Source organism: Aotus nancymaae, unplaced genomic scaffold (assembly GCF_030222135.1).
Source record: "Aotus nancymaae isolate 86718 unplaced genomic scaffold, 86718_ANA_hifiasm-v0.15.2.pri h1tg000010l, whole genome shotgun sequence".
NCBI classification, from domain to species: Eukaryota; Metazoa; Chordata; class Mammalia; order Primates; family Aotidae; genus Aotus; species Aotus nancymaae.
Window position 1 is genome coordinate 61,419,623 of NW_026988421.1, and position 20,063 is coordinate 61,439,685.

The window sequence follows — 20,063 nt, forward strand, 5'->3', positions numbered from 1 at the left end:
ATGAGTTGGGGCTTGTTGGAGCAGAGAGTAGGAACCAGCGCAGGTTCTTGAGCAGGGTAGACGAGACACCTGAAGGAGGTGGAGAGATAGCAAAAGTGGCACGCTGCCTCCTTAGGATGTTTTAGTTGGTAATAATAGGCTGTTCTAAGTCCAGTGAAACACTCACTCCCTATCCCAAAGCTGGTCTTGACTTCTCTGGAGGGACTTGCTTTTTCCTCTGGACTCTTGGTTCTCTGCAGCTGGAGTGTATCTCCTTGGCAGCAGTTATACCAGCTCAAATCTTCCCGAAAACATTCATGATTTTCCGCCCATATCCCCTGGTTTCCGGGCCCACAGAGGTTACCTCCTTCTTGGGGTTCCCAAGTTCTGTGACCTACTTATGGGGCTCTGTTCATGGAAGACTGTTTCTTGGCCCTAGCTGTTCATTAGAAGACTGGTTTTTAAAATGTCTCCACGCCCAGATTGTAACTCAAATCAATGACATCAGGATCTCTGGGGTGGGACTCAGGCATTGGGATGGTTTCCAAATATCTCAGGTAATTCCAATGTGCACATTGAGATTTGCGATCACAGGCCACCTCTGACAATCGGGCATCCTGCTTTGTGATTACTGCTTTCAAGTATGCACTTGGCATACCTGGAACACATTGGGGTGCAGGGAGAAAGCACTAGGATTTTGGCTTATATTTTCTTTAAATCCTATGCTTTTAAAATGTGCATGCTTTACAATGGACTTCATAGTAGAAGAGGAGCCCTCGAGCACTCACTGCGGCAAGGATCTCATTCAAACACTTGACACAAAAGTGCCAGAAAGCAGTCACATCAACATGCAAACACAGGCTGGCTCCAGCAGCCACCTTTTATCCGTAATGCCAATCTGTTCTCACAGTACACACGTGTAATTTCGAAACAAAAATAATAGCATATAAATAAGATACAGATATCAAGGTGACCTGAAACACTTTTTGCTGATAAGGTTTCATGATCAAATAGACTGTGGTGGCTGACTGTGAGTCCTCCAGGCGAGGTCTAAATCTCTCTCTTATTTTCGTTCCTTCTGCCCAGTGGCTAGCGGAACCTGGGTTCAAATGAATGCTCAATATATGTGTGCCCACTCCCAGAAACATTTCTTTAACGATAATCAACATTGCCAATGTGCCAGAGACATCATACTTAATCTTCACAGCAGTCCTTTAAGCCTATGATTACACCTGTTTTGCAGACGAGGACCCCCCTGAGCAGCTAAGTAACTTGCCAGAGTCCAGAACCTGAACCTGGACTGTGGGACAGCTCATTCTCCCGCTCTGGTGAGCAGGGCCACAGGGAGCAGCTGACGAAGGGGGTGGGGGAGGGGTGGAGTTTAAAACATCAGGAAGGAGGCAGAGGTAGATTGCTCACTCCCTGCAGGTGGTTCCTTCTGCCAAGAGTGTCCTTCTCTATCTCAACTTACCCTCCTGCCCCAGCTCAAATGTATCTTCTGCTGGAAGCCTACGGAGGGGTCTGCCCCGTTCCTGCCTCATCTTCCCCACTGGACTTGGAGCTCCTCGAGGGCAGGGTTGGGTCCTACTCAAGGGGCATTCACGGAGCTGGCTCAGCAAACTCACACCGGTCTTCTGAGCCTGCGCCCGCCCTTCCTCCCAGGCCAGGGCGCCTCCACCCTCTGGATTTTTCCTCCTTGGGCTCTGCTTACCTTTCCTTCTTTGCTCTCTCCTCCTTCTTCTCCTTGTGCTTTCTCCTCCCAGCTTCTCTTCTTTTCAGCCCCACCGTCCCATCTCCTCCACCCCCACAGCCCGCGCCGCTCCCAAACCCGGGCCGGTCAGCTGCAGTTCCGCAGGCGGCCTACAGAGGGCGATGCGCGCCGCCGCTGGGCCGCGCCTCTCCGGCGCGCGCTTCCTGTGAGGTCAGGTGGGAGGAAGCGGCCTGGAGCCGCCGGGAGTGGACGCCGCCGAGGCCTGGAGCCGCGCCTGCAGGTGAGTCGCCGCGCCTGGGAGGGAGCGCATCCCTCGCCGCAGCCCGGGCCGGGACTCGGAGCCGGTGTCGGGCTCCCGAGGCTGGGGCTGGCGGCCCGGGCAGCGCTCCTCCCGCCCCTCGCCCGGAATGTCAGGTGCGCCGCAGGCCGGACGCGCGGGTGGCCCACCCGGCGGGGGCGCGATGACGAAGCACAAAGGGACTGCGCACGACCACCACCCGCTCGGCCTGCGCGAGGGCCGGGGGGCTTCAGGAGGGGGACGCGCCTGTCCAGGGCTCCAGGCCACGGGCAAGACGACAGGGGCTCCTGAGATTTTTTGGCATATGTGTCACTAGTGCTTTCGAGAATGTAGATGGACACTGAGGCTCAGCTCCTGAGAACGAATGGCCTTTACCCAGACTCGAGGGGAGGCGTGGAGGGGCCCGCAGTCCAGGGGTCCGCGGAGTGGAGCCTTTCGAGAGCCACCGCCGCAGCCCCATCTCACATTTTGGGAAGGCTGGGCCCTGCGCCGGTTAGCCAGGGTTGGACTGGTGTTCCCTGCGAAGTGAGGGACAGGTGAGGGGCGTGCCCTCTGCAGCACAGGTGTGCTCTTTTGAGCCAGTGCAGGGTGCATGGTGGCCAGTGTGGTCTGCTGCTGCCAGACAGCAGTTGTAAAGTAACCCCGAAGGGACCCCCATCTCCCTGGGTGTTCCTGGGGAAGGCCGAGGTGGTGACATTTACTCCCTGAGGGAGCAGCAACTCGCCCCATCTTTTAGTGGAAGGGAAATGGAACCCCATTAGGGATCCTGGTGCCCTGGACTCCCAGTTTAGTACCCAGGAGGGCCCTAGAACCAGAGCTCCTGTCCTCATGTTCTTTCTTTGCTGCCTGCCCATAGGTGTGACCCCGGGCAGGCCACTTAAACCTCCCTGTGCCTTCGCCTGTACCCTCCTTGCGGGAGTGTTAGGAGGCTTGGGTGAGGTGAGCCTAGCAGGATGGGCTTTCCACGGGGCGTGGGCCACAGCAGGGGCTCTAGTCCCAGTTGTGCTACAGGTAGTGTAGTGATTAGCAATAAAACTTCCTTTGCCAAGGATCCTTTTGATAGCTTTCCTGGTGGACTCAATGTCTGAAATATTTGTGCCTGGCAAACAACTTGCCTTTATTTCTCCCCTTTTTATTAATCAGACACAGCACCTGCTCAGCGTGGGTCACCTCTGTGAGCGCCACTGACCGCAAGCCTCCCTCAATTTCTGGTACATTTTTTTCCTTCAAGCTTTTTGAAGTCAGGGGAAGAATCCTCCTCAGGTCTTTGTGAGTCTGGTCCGGATCACGAAGAGTTGAGGGTTTTGTGGTGGGGAGAAATTCTGTACCACTTGGTTTCCATTAGCCTGCCCACCTGACCACATGATGCAGGTGCAGCCCATCAGCGACCCGCAGTGCCTGGGAGGATGGTGCGGATCTTGGCCAATGGGGAAATTGTGCAGGATGACGACCCCCGAGTGAGGACCACTACTCAGCCACCCAGAGGTAGCACTCCTCGACAGGTAGGTACACATTCCCTGTGGAGTGGGACAGATGGCCTCCTGTGTACTGGCTACTCCTAGCTTCCAGAAGTCTCTCTTGCTGACAAAAAGTCACTAACCTTTTCTAGCCTGAAGCCCTTATTGCAGAGAGCTGGGTAAGACTTGGGGTAGGTGCAGTGACTTATTGTCAACCTCCCTGGATCTCCTTCCTCCAGGCAGCCTTCCCAGACTTCACATCCAAGAGCTCTTTCTCCTTTAACTTGGTTAGCAAACCTCACTGGAGCTAATGTCTTTCTTTTAAGGGTTGGTTGGATCAGAGAGAAGCTGGAGAGAAGTGGAGGGGATGAGCCCTGGGCACAGAATAATTGTTTTAAAGAAAGGAGTGATGATGAGTATTAAAAATGCCTGCCCCAGAGCCGTGCCCTGTAGTCCAGCCTGCCTCAGCCGCTCCCTCTCTTCTCTGACCTGGGAATGATGTGGGGAATAGAGACTGACATTTTCTGCACTCCAAGAGCTTGTGACTTGGTTGTTGGGATTCTTATGGGTGGCATGGGGGATTGCTGAGAAAGGAGGGTGTGACCCTGAGTGGCTGCAGGGAGGGCAGGGCGCACCCTTGAGAGGTTGCCTCCTGGCTGGTGCCTCAACTCAAGGATTTGTTCCTCTCTCTCTGTCTTTACATTCCAGAGCTTTCTCAACAGGGGCCATGGTGCACCCCCAGGAGGTCCTGGCCCCCGCCAGCAACAGGCAGGTGCCAGGCTGGGTGCTGCCCAGTCCCCCTTCAATGACCTCAACCGGCAGCTGTTGAACATGGGCTTTCCGCAGTGGCATCTCGGCAACCACGCCGTGGAGCCGGTGACCTCCATCCTGCTCCTCTTCCTGCTCATGATGCTTGGTGTTCGTGGCCTCCTCCTGGTGGGCCTCGTCTACCTGGTGTCCCACCTGAGTCAGCGGTGACCTCTGGGGGCTGATGGGGGCGGGCCTGTTGAGAGGGACTTGCTGGGCCTTGGTGTGAGTGTAGGCATATTTGGAGGGGATCTGGTGGTGCCTTGAAGGTGTGATCAGAGAGGGGAGCACAGGTGTGTGTTTCCCCCTTGTGTTAGGCAGAGGAGACTCTAGTCCAGCATTTCCAGAGTGTGGGTGGATCCCTTGGTTCCCTTGAGATATTTTTAGGTGGTATGGGGCCTGTGTTTAGTGGCACAGAATCAGAGCAAGAAAAGGGTTCCCTTCCCAATTCTCTCAATCCTTTTATGCTGAGAAGAAAATCTCAGTTGGGTGCCAATATGTTCCGACGCCTCTGGAAGACGTGCTGGCTTCTCCTTGGCCTAGGGAGCACGACTTGGGCTTAGGGCAGGTGGGGAAAATTCCAGACTTTTATAGCACTGTTTTTGTTTTAATGGTCTATTTTTATTGGCTACCTATTGTTTAGGACAAGTGGTACTGGCATTCTATTTATTGTGACATTTTCAATAAATAGAGTTAAGTAAAAATGAGTCCATTGAAGAAATTTGTAAATACTCGTACACCTGCACGCTGATCTGGAAACATGGTAAAGAGGGATTGGTTTTGGGGAACAGGCAGCAGCGAGCCTTTGACCTCAGAGGGTGGTTTCTAAGATTTTCTCAATAGAATCGCAGAGCTAGGAGAGAAGGTCCAGATGAAGTCTGGCTTGGACCCTTGCCTGATGTGTGGTTAACTGCCAGGCTCACTCTGAGATGCCAGACGTGATGCCAGTCAGCTTTGTGGAGAGGGTTCCTCTGGCCAGAATGGCTGGTGAGGCTGCAGGGTTGGGAGAGCCTGGGTGCAGGTCCGAGGTCTCCCTTGCCCAAGGAGACCTCCCTGACCAGAGGCTGCTCAGCCTCCTTCACCCTCCAGAGGTTCCTGTCACCCCTGGCTGCAGCGCACTCTCCTTAGAAAGTGGTGCACATGGGACGAGGATGCCTGCTTCTCAGGAGAGGAGCCCTTGCGTTTTGGCACGTGAGCCCTGGGCCTGTGTGGAGGCCCTGCTGGGGGAGGCACTGGGTGGCTGAGGCTCTGGGCCACTGCGGGAGGAAGGTTATTTATAGGTTGGAGGGAAGCTGGGTGAGCCGAGGACTTGCCTGTCCTGGCACCAGGTTTCTCATCCTTTTCTTGGGATCCGCCGAGTTTGGTTGTTTGCGGTGAGGAAGGCATGTTTTGGTTTCCAGGGCTGGGGGAGGATGGGAGAGAGAAGGAGCTTGAGGCCACCTCTCCTGAGAGCCTGCCATGCTGTCTGGAACAGAAGCCTCTCACCTGGGGCCTGGGCAAAGGGAGGTGGGCCCAGCCCTGCTGGTGTCCCAGCTGACCCCTTTGGCATCTCCCGTCCTGACACTTCTGCCCACCCACTCACACGGCTCCAAGCCCCCACAGCTCCAGCCCGCCAGCCACCGGGATGTTCCTGCCCTATATCCCACTTTGCTAAATTCCTTCTCCCTCAGCTTGTCTCTTAGGGGCTGGGGCTTTCCCCTCTTTTCCTCTTGCAAAGCTGCAGGACTCTGAAAAAATAAATTACTAGTGGAAACCCCCAATATATAAAATACCTTGAGGGGGTATGAATCCAAGTCCTCAGATTCAGGGCTGAGAACAATACCTTTTTCTAGAACTCACTTTCCATCCCCAAAGTCCAAGCCCTTTGAGAAGGCAGGGTGAGCAGGGCTTCCCTCTGCGCCTGACTAGAAAGAGCGGGAGGAGAGGGGCCTTCCTGGCTTTGGGCAGGATGGTGGAGGTGGGCAGGGGCCACAGTGGGCAGAAGTGGTTTCTCCTGAGGCTTGCTTGGTGCTTAGCCAGTCTAAGAGGCAGGGCTGGGGGCTAGAGGTCAGTTGGCGAGGACCAAGAGGAGGTGATGTCTTGCTCTGCTTGTTGACTGAGCTCAGGCCCCATAGAGCTGCTCCGGTTGGATTGGACTCTTGGCCCTTCTTTGAGCCACCTGCCTTCCCTGTGCCCTTTGGTCTCTGGGTAGCCTGCTGACCTGTGCTCTGCCTCACTTCCTAAGCCCAGTGTCTGAAAGGTGCTGGGACAGCCTGTACACAGACAGAAGCAGCCTAGTGTGGGGAGGTGCCCCCAGGAGTCGTGCAGCCTGCAGCTGCGGATGGCCGGAGGCTGCGTACATCAGGCCTGCGTGAATGCCCTCAGCAAGGCTCTCACCTGCACCGACTGACTGAGGCCTCACAGGAGGTGGCTGCACCCTGTGCATGCAGAGCCTGGGTCCTTCGGGAGGCCAGATGCAGAGCTGAGGGGCCTGAGTGAGCCTCTGCCTCGGTCCACTCAGCATCCTAATCAGAAGCTCTCTGAGGGGGTGAGCTCTTCTTCCATTGCCCACTGCCTCCTCTGCCCACTGTGTGACAGGACACCCTAGATTAAGCTGCCTGACTCATTCTAATCCTGCCCAAGAGGGCAGATTTCCAGGGAGGTTTCTGCTGATCCTCGAAGTCCTGTGTCTCCATGGCAGGCTGGATTTCCAGCCCGGCTGCCTGGGGAGAGCTGCTCATACTCCCACCCGTGTGAGCCACAGCTCAGTCCCACTAGGCCTCTGCCGCCTCTGTGGGACTGGAGAGGGGAGTGCCCCACTCTGGGAGGTTGCTTTGACTCCTTGGTTGGGACCACCCGGTGAGTAGAGCTGCTGGGGGCTGACTTGTCTGTTCTGCTCAGTCTCTGGGGACCAGCTGGCCTCCTGGTCCCCTCCACAAATTCCAAGTCCCTGGCTCCCTAAGCTCCCCTCTCTCCACCCTCTAGCTAGTCCTGGACATGGGAACCAAACTATCATCTCCCTGAAGGAGACACCAAGCCTGAGATAGGTGAAACAGTGACTCTTGATTTTGCCAGTTCCCCCAAGCAGCTGTCTCCCAGCTCCTGCCTCCCTGCAACTAGGGCCAGAATGGGGCCTTTTAACATGGGGGTGGGGGCGGGGATGTCGGGCTCCCTATCTGGAGCCTTTCTAGCTCTATGAGTCTGAGGAGCCCTGAGGCAGTGGTCAGGGTCTCTATCCACTTGGATGCCTGAAGCTGAGGACGGGGGAGGAAAGCCACCCCTGTGTTCTGTGGCTCACCGGGTGGCACGGGAGGCCTGTTTGCAGGCCTGGCTCTGCTCTTTGTGGGCAGTTCACTTAGCCTCTTGAGCCTTGGGTTCCTCAGCACTGTGAAGGGATGACAGTCTGGGCCCTGCCCACCTCTCAGAGCCTTTCAGGGGATCACCTGAAGTAAGGTGGGTGAGAGGTGGGCAGGTGGCCATGGCAAGGGGGACTGCATCAGCCCCTGAGCTGCCTCTGCACGTGCTGTACCTTGGCCCACAGCTTCTGTACTGGCAGCTTCGGCTCCAGCGTGGCCGCCTTGTCCTGGGCACCTGGGAGCCCTGGCTGGGCAGTGCTGGGCTTTTAAGATCAGGGTTGCCCCTCCCACAGCTGTTAGAGAAGAAACACAGCTGCATCGCTGTGCTCCTAGAAACGGAGGGCCTTGCTGCTTGTTGAGTGTCAGGACTGGATGATGTTTGCTAAGAGTATATGGAGTGCCTGGCCCTGTGCTAAGCACTTCATGCCATTTAATTGTCACTAACATCTTACGACATAAGTACTGTCACTGTCATCTTTATTTCATGGCAGAGGACATGGCAAAGGGTTTATAACTTGCTCTAGGACCCAGAGTGAGCTGGGTGGAGCTAGGATTCAAATGGAGGCCCAGGCTTCTGACCGCTCCTCCCTTTCACCTCTGGCGGTACCCATATCAGCATCACCTGGAAACCAGCTACAGATACAGGTTGCCCGGCTGCACTACCTGTTGACCTGCCTGCAGCCCCATGGGATCAGCTGTGTGGGGGCAGAGGGCACAGAGGTGGGTGTAAGGGTACTGGCTGCAGCTGTCCAGCTGGGTGGCCTCGGTGGCTTCCCAGCTTTGGGCCACAGTCACTGAATGGAGTTGTAGCCCTCTTCCCTGCATTCCCAAATGCATATTTCCATTGCAAACTGACAAATCCAGTGATCTCTCAAAGGGTCCCCAAAGGGTTGAGTGGGAGCAGGGGAGGGGGCAGCAGAGCTCTGCTGCCAAAACTACATAGAGAACCTGCAGCCTGCCCAGCCAATAGGACAAGCAAGCCTACCCCGCATTGTGCTGCCACCCAGTGCCCAAAAGAGCAGCAAGAGAAAGTTCAAGAAGCAGGTAGAGGGGTGTGTGTGGCCTCTGAGCCTCTGGTTTGAGGCTAGGGGCAGAGCTGAAACCAAATGGCTTTAGGGACTCCGAGCTTGGAAGGAGAGTGGAGCTGCTCCAGATGAAGCCAGAGGGCTACTGCCTCAAGCGCCTGGGCAGGTGGAGCAGGGAGCTGGGAGCCAGGGCTGGTCTGCATCGGCACTGCGGCTAGCTTCAGACCCTCTGGTGGGCAGGGGCCCTGCTGGGAGCTGAATGCCTGCTTCCCATTCCCGGCTTCAGCTCTGTTAACCAGGGACCTTGGCATGACCCAGCATCTCCCTAAACCTCCATGTCCTCATCTGCACCTCCCGGGATGGAGGATCGAGTACATTAATCCATGGGAAGCACTTAGCCGTTTCTGGCACAGGTTAGTGCTTGATGATGTACTGTATTCACAGAGCAATGGTGTTAGGACTCACTTAATTTTTTTTTTTTTTAACAGCAGCTCACATCTTACTTAAATTGATTTTTTAAAAGGAAGCTTCATATTACTATTGTAAATGGAAAGCCAGTACCACTTGCCATTCACAGTAGGTATTTGTACAAATGAATCCAGGACAGAAAAACTAATGATATTCTATTTTAGCTAGTCACTGCAGTTGTCCAAGCCTGTTCTTTGCTTTCTTTGTTAAAAAAGTCAGTTAAGCTGGGCACAGTGGCTCACGCCTGTAATCTCAACACTTTGGGAGGCCAAGGTGGGTGGATCACCTGAGGTTGGGAGTTCAAGACCAGCCTGACCAACATGAAGAAACCCCATCTCTACTAAAACAATACAAAATTAGCCAGGCGTGGTGGTGCATGTCTGTAATCCCAGCTACTCAGGAGGCTGAGGCAGGGGAATCGCTTGAACCTGGGGGGCGGAGGTTGTGGTGAGCCGAGATCACACCACTGCCCTCCAGCCTGGGCAACAAGAGCAAAACTCTGTCTCAAAAAAAAAAAAAGTCAGTTTATGAAGATTTGGAGTGGTACTGAAGACTCACTGGCACCTCACTGAGATGTTCTCCTTGATGAATTCAGAGGGTGAAGAGAAACAAAAGAAGAATGACTTCCTCACCATGCAATTTGGTGCTGTGTTTGTAAACTGTTTATAACCATCTGTGCACCTCCCCAAATTATTTCACACCCTGGCAGGTAACTACTCCACCACTGTGGGAAACATGGTATGATTCTGAGCAAGCTATTTGAAAAATCTTACTCTTTGTAAGGTAATGCATTTGCATGGTTCAAAGCTGCTGTAATAGACAAGCCTTTCTCCTTCCTCTGTCCCCGTCCATCCATCCCTCCCCCACTTCACTATAACTACTGTTCTTAGTGTCTTCTAAATACTTCCCAAATTTGGTTTATATGAGCAAACATGAATAGACTATTTTTTCTAATTTTTTAAAAATACAAACAATAGAAAACTTGACAAGTTTTTCTCTGCCTTTTGCATTTTTCACTTAGCAATCTATCCTGGACACGTTTCATATGAGTACATGAAGAGTGTTTTCATCCTGCTGTGTTTTAGTGTTTGAGTGGTCGACCCTCTCTTAGCCTCACCTGTACCACAGGGGATTGACTCAGTTGACCCTCAGGGCCTTGCAGCTCTGACTCTGAACCAACCCACAGGGTTTTCCTCTGAAATGTGGGGATCTTGACAGAACTGTCTCCCCTTCAGGGCCCGGGGGGGATGTCACAACCTGATAGGGTTTCTCAGTCCCCTTTGCAGTTGGATAGGGTGCAATTTCTGGCCTCAGCTGGCTCCCTGAAGAGGTGCGGCAGCCTCACCTGAACACTGCCTCCTGGGTCACACGGCACCCTGAGATGAGCTGAGAGGGCCTCTCCACAACCTCTGTCAGTCAAGGAGTGACCCCTCCCGGCCTCCTTCATTCTGGAAAAGCAAACAGGCTGGGCTAGACTTCCATGAAGGCCCCTTTCAGCTCTGAGACTGACACCCACCAAGGCCGGCTTTGTCCTTAGTAGACGCTTGATGGCCTTTGCTGCTGCCTGGCTCGGCATTGCCAGCATCATTGCCCCACTTCCTCTAACACCCCGTTTTCTTCCTTTTTTAAAATTTAACTTTTCAGTTGAGGAGTACATGTGCAAGTTTATTATATAGGTAAACTTGTGTCATGAGGGTTTGTTGTACAGATTGTTTCATCACTCAGGTATGCAGCCTAGTACCCATTCATTATTTTTCCTCGTCCTTTCCCTCGTCTCACCCTCCACCCTCCGAAAGGCCCCAGTGTGTGTTGTTCTCCTCTATGTGTCATTGTAACACCCCATTTTCATGAACATCTGGGTTAAGGAGGTTAAGAAAATCCTTGAAGAGCAACCGAGACCCCAGCTTTCCTTAGCGCTGAACTGGCTAATGAACTCCCAGTGCTCTTTTGCAGGGACTCCAGAGAGCCCACCGCCTTGGTGTGCAGACCCGAAAGGCTGTGAAAGTTCTCCCATGGCGCCACCTGGTGGAATTTCTGGGCAGGAGCAGGACCACTCTCCTGCAAATATACTACAAATGGTTTTCATCTGCCCTCCTGCCCCCACCACTGTGAGTGCTCACCTCAATCAGCCCAGGTTTGGGACTACCTTGCATTTTGGTGAGATTTCTGGTGGCGAGCACTCACAATTCCATTATAATTTCTCATTCACGGTGGTTTCATCCTGGGCTGAGCCTAGTGCCAGGAACATTCATAAGTTTCGTTTCATCCTCTCCCAAGCAAAGGATCATAGATGTCCTTCCTTTTTCCCAGAGCAAAGTAATTTACACGTGGTCACACAGTTGGCAGGCAGCAGATCTGGAACCTGCCTCTCCAGCCTCCAGCAAACTGTGAATCTGGGAGCTCTAGGGAGGGCGGAAGGTGGCTGCAGACCCCCAGGGAGAGGATTTGTCACTGGCTCCAGTCTTGAACCAAACCTTTCAGTATTAGAATTTTCAGCATAGGAGACAGGGTGAGAAGTTTTAGACTTAGTTATTTTCTAGCCCATGGTTGCTGTGTCATGTTAGGTGACCCCAGTGGGAGGGGCCTGCTCACTGTTAAGGCTGCACTCTCTCTAGGTGGGGTGGCCACGTCTAGCCCAGTCCCACCCAGTGCAGCACCTACCAGCACCTCACGCTTGCCTGTCCTTACTCAGGGCCTGGTGCCAGGTGGTTCCCCTCGATGAATGTGGTATTTGTGACATGGGGCGCGTTGCCTAGCTCTTGTCTTTTTCATCGGAGACAAGAAGCAGGCGAGTCAGAAAGGCTCCCCACTTGGTAGCTGTGTGCCTTTGGGCAAGTTCCTTACTGTGCCTCATCTGTGAAATGGGGACGATGTGTCAACTAGGGTGGCAGTGAGCTCCTAATGGAAGACACCTATGCAGTGCCTGGGGGGTAGCAGTGTGTCCTGGATGAGGGTTTGTATCGGATCACCTCCTGCAGGGCTCATTAGTGAAAATTAGCTGCCCTAAGTCAAGAACATGTAAAATACTGCTTTTGAAATTCTGGGAGGACAAAAATTGAAAAATTTCCCAATATGTCTACTTACCAGTATCATGCAGTTAAGACATCTACCTCTGTGGCGTGGGCCTATGTGAGCGCGCTCATTGGTCTATGAGAAGGTGTGCTTGTTTTTCTTTTTTGCAGCATTGAGCACAGCTAATCCTGACTAATCACTTTGTTCTGATGAAGTGGCTAAAATCTGGATGCTGTCAGCAAGGGAACATACAAGCCAACCATAGGCGCCTTGGACAGGTGTTACTATTCCTGTGATAGTGGTTCTCAACCCAGCCATGCCACCAGTTCACCTGGGCAGCTTTAAAACATGCAGCCTGGGCACGAGAATCACTTGAACCCAGGAGAAGGAGGTTGCAGTGAGCTGAGATCATGCCACTACACTCCAGCCTGGGTGACAGAGTGGGACTCAGTCTAAAAAAACAAAACAAAACAAAATAAATCAAAACAAAAAAACCCCATGCAGCCAGTTCCAGAGCCTGAGCCAGCCTTCCTTCAGGTGGGAGCCGCCCTGTCCCCAGGGAGCAGGGTTTGTGGCTCCTTCCCTCTCACGTGCCAGACTGAGTTTCTGAGGGAAGGGATCATGCCAGCTCTTTTTTGCATTTCCAATCCTTGGCAGAGGCCCTGGCTCTTCATCAACACTTGGGGACTGCTCTGCAAGCTGCATGAGAAGGCACGAGGCACCAGCCCAACTAAAGGAAAGAGGGGACCCCCAAAAACAGAGCCTGATCTTCCTGCCTTGGCTGGGTTGGATCCTGGCATTTCTCTGTCACCTGTGCACTGAGGGACATTGCTCTCAAGTTGTAAGTGCCGGCAGCTGTACCCCGCAGCACACGTGGTGGATGAAGAAGGGGGGAAGAAAGAAAGGAGGGAGGGAGGGAGGGAGAAAAGAACCTAAGTCAATAGTATAAATGTGGCCCTGAGCAGGGGTCTCAAGGCTCCCTGTGACATCTGCCTGTGTCCCAGCATCTCTCTTAAAGGAAGCAGCAGCCTTCCTTGAAGCCCACCAGCTGAGAACTGCCCAGCTCCCGCCCCTCAGTCGCCCACCCTGGAAGCCTGCAGAGGGCTTCTCTGGAGACTGTGGCCTTCGCGATTCCTCTCCCTCCTCCACTGCACTTGCTTTTCCTTGGAGTCAGGTGACAGGCCAGGCCCAGCCCAGGGTGCAGAAGGTGCAGTGACCCTGGGACACATGGATGCCGTGGAGGTGACGCAGTGTATCTCACAGCTCAGGCAGGGGGGTGCATGTGCTGTCTCCTTGCCTCTGCCTTATTCCAGGGGACTTAGACTCTTCCCCTTGGCTCCCAAGCCTTTGAGAAACCAGGGCTGGATCTACCTGGGCTCTACCTACCAGTGCCCTAGTTATGCAGGAGTTAGAAACTCAAATGCTCTCAGGGACCAGACAGGTGCTGGAGAACCGTGTGAAGCAGCTGGGTCCCAAGCACCAGGGAGGGGTGCGGTCTGTGGAGGCCTGGGCGGGACAGACCCCCCGAAAGGCTTCGTGGTGCTGCACAGCCCCTTGTGGGGTAAGGCTGCCGCTGCTGCAGCAGGAATGCTGGCACTTCTCCTGGCTGAGAGCAGGCCCCGGGGTCTGTGTTCTGGCTCCTTGTTCCCCAGGAACTGTGTGGCCTCAGGGAATTTAGCCCCTTGGCTAAAGCCTCAGTTTTCTCTCTATAAATGGGGGGACATAATACTCCCTCTTGGGGCTGATATGCAGGAAAAAGTGAAGTTTTACATTCCTTCAGTATTCCATAACATATTCTCGATATAGCACCTCAGTTTGTTTTCTATGCCGTGTCACAAATCACCAGAACTTTAGCGGCTAAAAACAACACGCATTTAGTATCTCACAGCTGCTGGGCATGGCTTAGCAAATCCTCTGCAGAGCTGCCAACAGTGCCAGTCACAGATGGATTCTTATCTGGAGGCTTGACTGGGAAGGGTCCACTTCCAAGCTCCCTGATTACTTATTGAAAGAATAAACTGCGCTTTCTTGCAGCTGTGGGACTCACTGCACCTCGTTTCTTCACAGCCAGCAATGGAGAGAGACTCCGGAGCTAGCACTGGACATCCCCTCACCTTTGCCGTGTTCTGTTGATTGGAAGCCAGTCACAGGTCACGCTGAGCAGGGGAGGGGATCACAGAAAAGCATGAACACCAGGAGGCTGGGATCATGGGGTCACCTTAAGTCCATCCTTCATAGCACCCGATAGCTTGGCCACGATTACAATTGATTGGGTGCCTACCATGTGCCAGGCAGGGTGTAGAGGATTTCACGCATATGATTCCATCTATTTAAATTGTTGTATTGATAAACTAAGACTCAGAGAGCCAGGCAACTTACCTGAACTCACTCAGCTGTTAAGTGGTGAGATTTAAACCCAGGTCCCTCTGCTGCTCACGTCTTGGGTCTTCCCTGCACATTATACTCAAGGTCACAGTCAGCATCAAGCCATCCCGAGGAGCCCTCTAACACCTTAAGGTACTTGTTTCGGAAGTCTCTTATCTCCCTGGGTTCAAGTCCTTTAACTTGTTCAATCAGAGTCTGTACTTGGCTGCTGAATCTCTGTCTCACCTTCCATTGACTCTGTCCTCAAATGTCTCTAGAAATGGTTCAAGCTTCTTGTCCCAGATTTATACCCACTTCGATTTGTCTGTCCAGTGATTCTTCTGTCTCCTCTCAACTCCTCCCTGCTTAATAAGCTAATTCCACAAATAGGCACTGAGACTCCTTCTATAGGGAGGCCCTGTGCTGGGTGCTGCACTCTATCTTCCCCCAAGGTTCTTACAGTCCAATGAGAAGGCGGCGTGTGCAACACTAACTCCGGTTCAGCAGTTCAGAGCTTTTTGAGGACAAAGACATGAAAATGAAAACAACAGCATCTTTAAACAATATAAAAGTCATTTGCTCTCTGTAAGTTAGGAGTAGAGAATACAGAGGGGGTTTAGGTGCCTTGACAAGGTTATCAGGAATATAGACCCCTCATCCAGCAGCTCTGCCTCATCGTTCAAGATGGCTGCAAAGCTCCAGCCATCGTGCCCTCATTCCCATCAGTCGGAAGAAGAGAGAGGCAGAGACGCATCATCCCTGACCACCCAGAAAAGGTCCGCTTCCTGGTCATATGCTCCCTTGGCACCTTTGCTTCCCCATCACGATGGAGAGAAACTCATTCTTTGTGTCCATGTTTGATGTTGGTTCACCAACCCTCCCCTGCCTCCCAGCAGGCTAGAAGCTCCATGAAGTCTGGCATTTTGTCTGTCTTCTTTGTTGTTCTAGTCCTGCCACAGTGCTTGGCATGTAGTAGGTGCTCAGTAAGTAGTTATTAATGGAAGGAACACTCAAGATTGTACTTTAAACATGCTCTTAATATTGGGATGAGTCAGAGTTGGCCTGGCTCAAATCTGAAGTCTTCTGAATTGAGTCTGTGATGATGAGTGCTGCAAAGGGCTGTACATGCATGACCTCGCTTAATCCTCAGCAGAACCCTGAGAGGAAGATTCTACCATATTCTTCAACTAGCAAGTGGGAAGACATCATGAGCTTGTGGAACTACCAAACGGGGAAGCTGTGATTTGAACTTGGCTCTCCAACTCAGAACCTCTATTCACTTACCTAGTGACTTTCCAGGACACCAGGGTGACTGCAGGCCCCTCCCGGCCCCGCTCCTGCAGCCCCGGCGGGCTCCCTTGATTGCCGGCAGGCAGCTCAGTAGCTGTGCGTTCGTTCAGCAGCAGGTGCTGAGGAAGCATCCTGCACTCGGCCCCTCGTCCTGAAGTGGTGCTTCGCCTGCAGAAAAGGGAGGAAGGGCAGGGGGTGCCAGCATCAACTGGGAGAATGCCAGTTCCCCAGGGCTTCTCCCCCTCTAGCAGATTTCCAGGAGCCTCGTGGTCCAGGGGTTCTTTCAGACTACAGAGGAGGGCAGGTGGGGCTGCCGTGGTCTAGGGGGAGGGTTAGGGTATGTCTTTCAGTGGGTGCTGTGTGTGTTACGGCTTCCATTTCTGCCTGCTCCTTGCGGGGCCCGCCTGATAAGGGGGAGGTGATGGAAAACTGGTGCCCACCTATCCTGGGCCCCCTTGAACTGTGTGAGGCTTACAGAGCCCCCAAGCCATGGAGCGGTTCTGAAGGGCATTGGAGGAGTCTCTCCTCAGACTCCACAGAATACCCCAGGTAGGGACTAGATTCTGGCTGGAGTCAAGGCACTCAGAGCTCTTGGGCAATTTGGTCCAAGCCTCTGTTGCTCAGATGGGACACTGAAGGCCAGTGAGGCAACAGGCTTGCCAAGATCACACAGCCCATCAGTGTCAGAGCTGGTGCTGGCTCTCTAAACTGGATGTGCTCTGTGGCTTCTTTGACTGAGCGGTTCATCTGGCCCACAGGCCATCCGGAGGGCATTTGGACAAGGGTCCTAGTTCGATGCCTGGCTTGAAGAGAGGGTCCCTGGCTCTGCTGTGGAGGTCCTGCTGGGACCAGCCAGTACTGATCATGACTGCCAGAAGGTGGCGCTAGGCACCCAGTTGCCACTTAATTCCCAGGAAAAGAGAATGGCAACCCGGGGTCTGGGTCTAATTAGAGCGAGAGGCTGGCTTTGGAGCTCAGCTTCTAATCACCACCCCCGCCCCCCGCTCTGGCACGCTTGTGCGTGGGCACCCTGGGGCAGCGGAGGGACTGGAGACAATACATTGGATTCCTCTGGTCCCAGAACCTTCGGAAATTTGCAGTGTGGGCAATGAATGGGCACCCCAGGTGTGCTCCATTTACTGGTCTTGAATAGGTGATAACCAGAGATGGAATAAAAGCAGCCAGCATGGGTGGGTGCCTCTGCTCCAAGGGTGAGACTCAGCCTGGGCCTCAGCTCAGGCCTTTCCACCAGGCTCAGCTCCCCAGGGAACCCCCACTTGGCACAGGGCACTTCATCCCCTGCTGGGGAAGGACCAGAGAGCTCAGGATGCTCCTGAGAGAGGCTGTCTGGTTCCTGGGATCTTCCCTTTCTCCCTCCACCTTTCCTGCTCTCTCTCCGTCTCTCCTTCCTGTCCTCTCCCCTCACTCATCTCTCCCACCCCTCCTTACCTCTTTCCTTATGCTCATCTCATCCCAGTTCCCCCAGGGACCCTGCCAGTCTAGCCCTCATCCCCGACACCTCATCTGCAGAGGCAAACAGGGACCAATACCGGTGAGTTTCTAGGATGTGGTTTCCATGGCGACGGTACCTCTCCTGCCTCCTTGGTGCTCAGCCCTGAGCAGGTTGCCGTGGAGACTCTCACCTCATTGAGGAGTGATTTGTGGGACTGTTTTTCTTTACTTCATCTTCTCTCCAGAAATTCCGCCAGCCCAGACAGCATTTTCCCCACTCATGGCAGACCCTGAAGCCTTCTTCAAAGGGCTTCGCACCCAGGGCCACTGAGGCCTGGAAAGCATTTTATTTATACGAGGTATTCCTGGTAACCTCCTCCGCCTTTCATAGGGTGCGTGAGCGGTCACCAAGGAGAAACAGGTCAAAACTGACTCGGTGGCCACCTTTTCTGCTCATGGTGTCCTTCCAGGTCCCTGGCTTGTTCCATGCAACCAACCCACGTTCCCCCCGAGAGCTTCTGCTCGGTGGCCATTTTCCTCAAGATCCTTGGAGAAAGAGTGATAGTGCGAGGGTGAGCTGGGCACAACAAGCGATGTGAACCCAGGCAAAAGAGGTTGGTGAGAAGAGCGAGAAGTATTGGAAAGGGAGGCATAACGGGTGGGCAGACTGGGGGAGCTTGCAGGGAGAGGAAGAGGTGGAGGGTGAAAGTCGGTCACCAGAGAACGCCAGCCCATGAGGCCATAGCAGGAGCGTTTCTCTGGTGTTAATGCCCTTTATAAATCACTCCACAGCCCCAAACCCAAAACAGTCCTCTTCTTTCTCTGCCAAGTAGAAAATGTGTTTGTCGACATAAAAACATATTAAGTACATTGTGGCCCTCGTTCCCTCCGAGTTGAAAGCCATTACAATAATTAATTAAGGCAGGAGATTAATTAAAGAGTCGTTTCCCCCCATTTTCCCCGAATAGATCAATCAGGAGGCGGGAGAACATGTGCTACTCGGCAGACAGAGAAGTAGGGCTGGAGGGGAGGCCGAGGGGCAGCAAGGCATTTACAGACACGGCAGAGACAAAGAACTTTCATTCTGGGGGCTGGGGGCCAGGGCGGAGGGAGCTGGCAAGGAGGCCCCCAGGAGGGAGAGCTTGCTCTGCCTGTGATCTGGCTTCCCTTGGTGTTCACAGCATGAGGGTCACTGTCACCATGGAAACAGGCCTGGGGACAGGAAGAATATCAGCCCTCTGCTCCTGGATGCCCCCCTGGGAATGTGTAAAAGGCCCAGGAGGCCTTTCTCGGGGTGGCATGAGGGCTGGTGGCCTCCCCACTCCAGTGCCAGGCCCAAAACCAACTCCACATGCGCATTGTCAGGCTGACCACCAGCCTGAAAGTTCCTTTCCTCACAAGTGCCACCTGCAGACAGGGCAGGCTTGTATTAGCTCAGGCAGAGAATTGTTCATCTTTTAGGTAACTTTTCTCATTTTGCTCAATTTTGAGTTCTTAACGATTGCTTTCTCCCTTTCTCTCTCCCTCTCTTCCTCTTTCTTATGCCTTTGGCTGATCTATTTTCCAGCTGAATTTCATATTTCTAAGAAATATTATATCATGCAGTGTGTTTCATGTGCGCATAGTGGGTTTAACCCGTTCCACCCTGTGTCTCTGTCTTGCTTACTTTTGAGCCTTCCAGAACTTCCTGATTGATTTGTTCAAAAGCACTGCTCTTGTGTTTCTGTATTTCGTATGATATTTTTCATATTTCTAATAAACATTACAAAGGGGTGATGCTCCATAGATGATTCCCCATGATATCCCAGGTGTTGTTTCCTCCTTTCTGCTGTTTTATTTTAGGTTTTTGTAGCTTTGTGCATGCGTGAACTTAGCAGGCGGTTGGCTCTTGCTGTGGAGAGGAGAGGGCTCAGCAGAGGTGGGCGATGAGGGAGCAGCTCGTCCAGCACCGTTCTGCTTCCTACTCTGCTGCGTCTGAAGTGTAACTCAGAATCAGGAAGCAGCGAACCTTTTTCTCATCCTGTCATGGATGGGGGCTTAGTAGGCACTAGGCTTTGGAAATGCATGGTGGACATGACAGACGTGGTTCCTGCCTTCTGGGGAATGACAGACTGGTGAGAGAGACAGACATCAAACAATAAATACACCAGAATATAGCTACAAATTGTGAAAAACACCTCGCAGGCAAAACCTAGGCTGTCTGCTAGAGAATAGCACATGCCTACTTTAGACTGGGGGTCAGGAGGAGGTGACCTTCACATTGCAGCAGAAACCAGACAGCCAAAGTGAGCAGTGAAGAGTGACGGTCCCCAGCAGGGGTGGAGCCATCGGAAGCTGATGAAGCTTCAGCCCCGGGGCCCTTCAGTGCACTGGAGCCTCACAAGGCTCTGGGGGTGGCCCTTGCAGTAATGGGTCCACATGGTCACATTTTTTGTAAAAATTACCCAAAGTACTTTAACTGAAATCAGTTAAGAGCATTGATACGTGGACAGGTAGGGAACCACTGGGACCTGGCTAAGGGAATGCTGAGTTAGGGAGAGTCTATTTGGGTTTAGGGAGATGTGTTTACATGCTTGTGGCACTTCCACACATGCTCAAAGTCAAGGTCAAGGCCATTGTGGGGTGGGCAAGAAGATGCAGTGTCTGGGGTTGACCTGAGCAGGCCCTTTTGCTGGTGGGGAGTGTGGCAGGTGGGGGCATGGAGGGGCATGTGTCTGGGAAAGTGCAGAGGCAGATTCAGGGTCTGGAATATTGTTTTGAATTTTGTGATGGTTGTGGAATTTGTCAGCTTTTAAAACTTGCAATTTGTTTGGACTTTTCTCATTCTAAACAACCTTTTCGTTTTTGTATCTAATTTTGCTTTTG

The 20,063-nt window shown here is 53.1% G+C and overlaps 1 protein-coding gene across 1 annotated transcript; it reads left to right on the plus strand.

Moving 5' to 3' along the window:
• Window positions 1-1,903: 1,903 nt before the first annotated feature.
• On the plus strand, window positions 1,904-4,959 carry FAM241B (family with sequence similarity 241 member B). The gene is made up of 4 exons (XM_012451443.2): window positions 1,904-1,970; window positions 3,132-3,199; window positions 3,360-3,490; window positions 4,154-4,959. The coding sequence occupies exons 3-4, from the start codon at window positions 3,395-3,397 to the stop codon at window positions 4,421-4,423; spliced, it is 366 nt and encodes a 121-aa protein (XP_012306866.1). The 5' UTR covers window positions 1,904-1,970; window positions 3,132-3,199; window positions 3,360-3,394; the 3' UTR covers window positions 4,424-4,959.
• The last annotated feature ends 15,104 nt before the right edge of the window (window positions 4,960-20,063 follow it).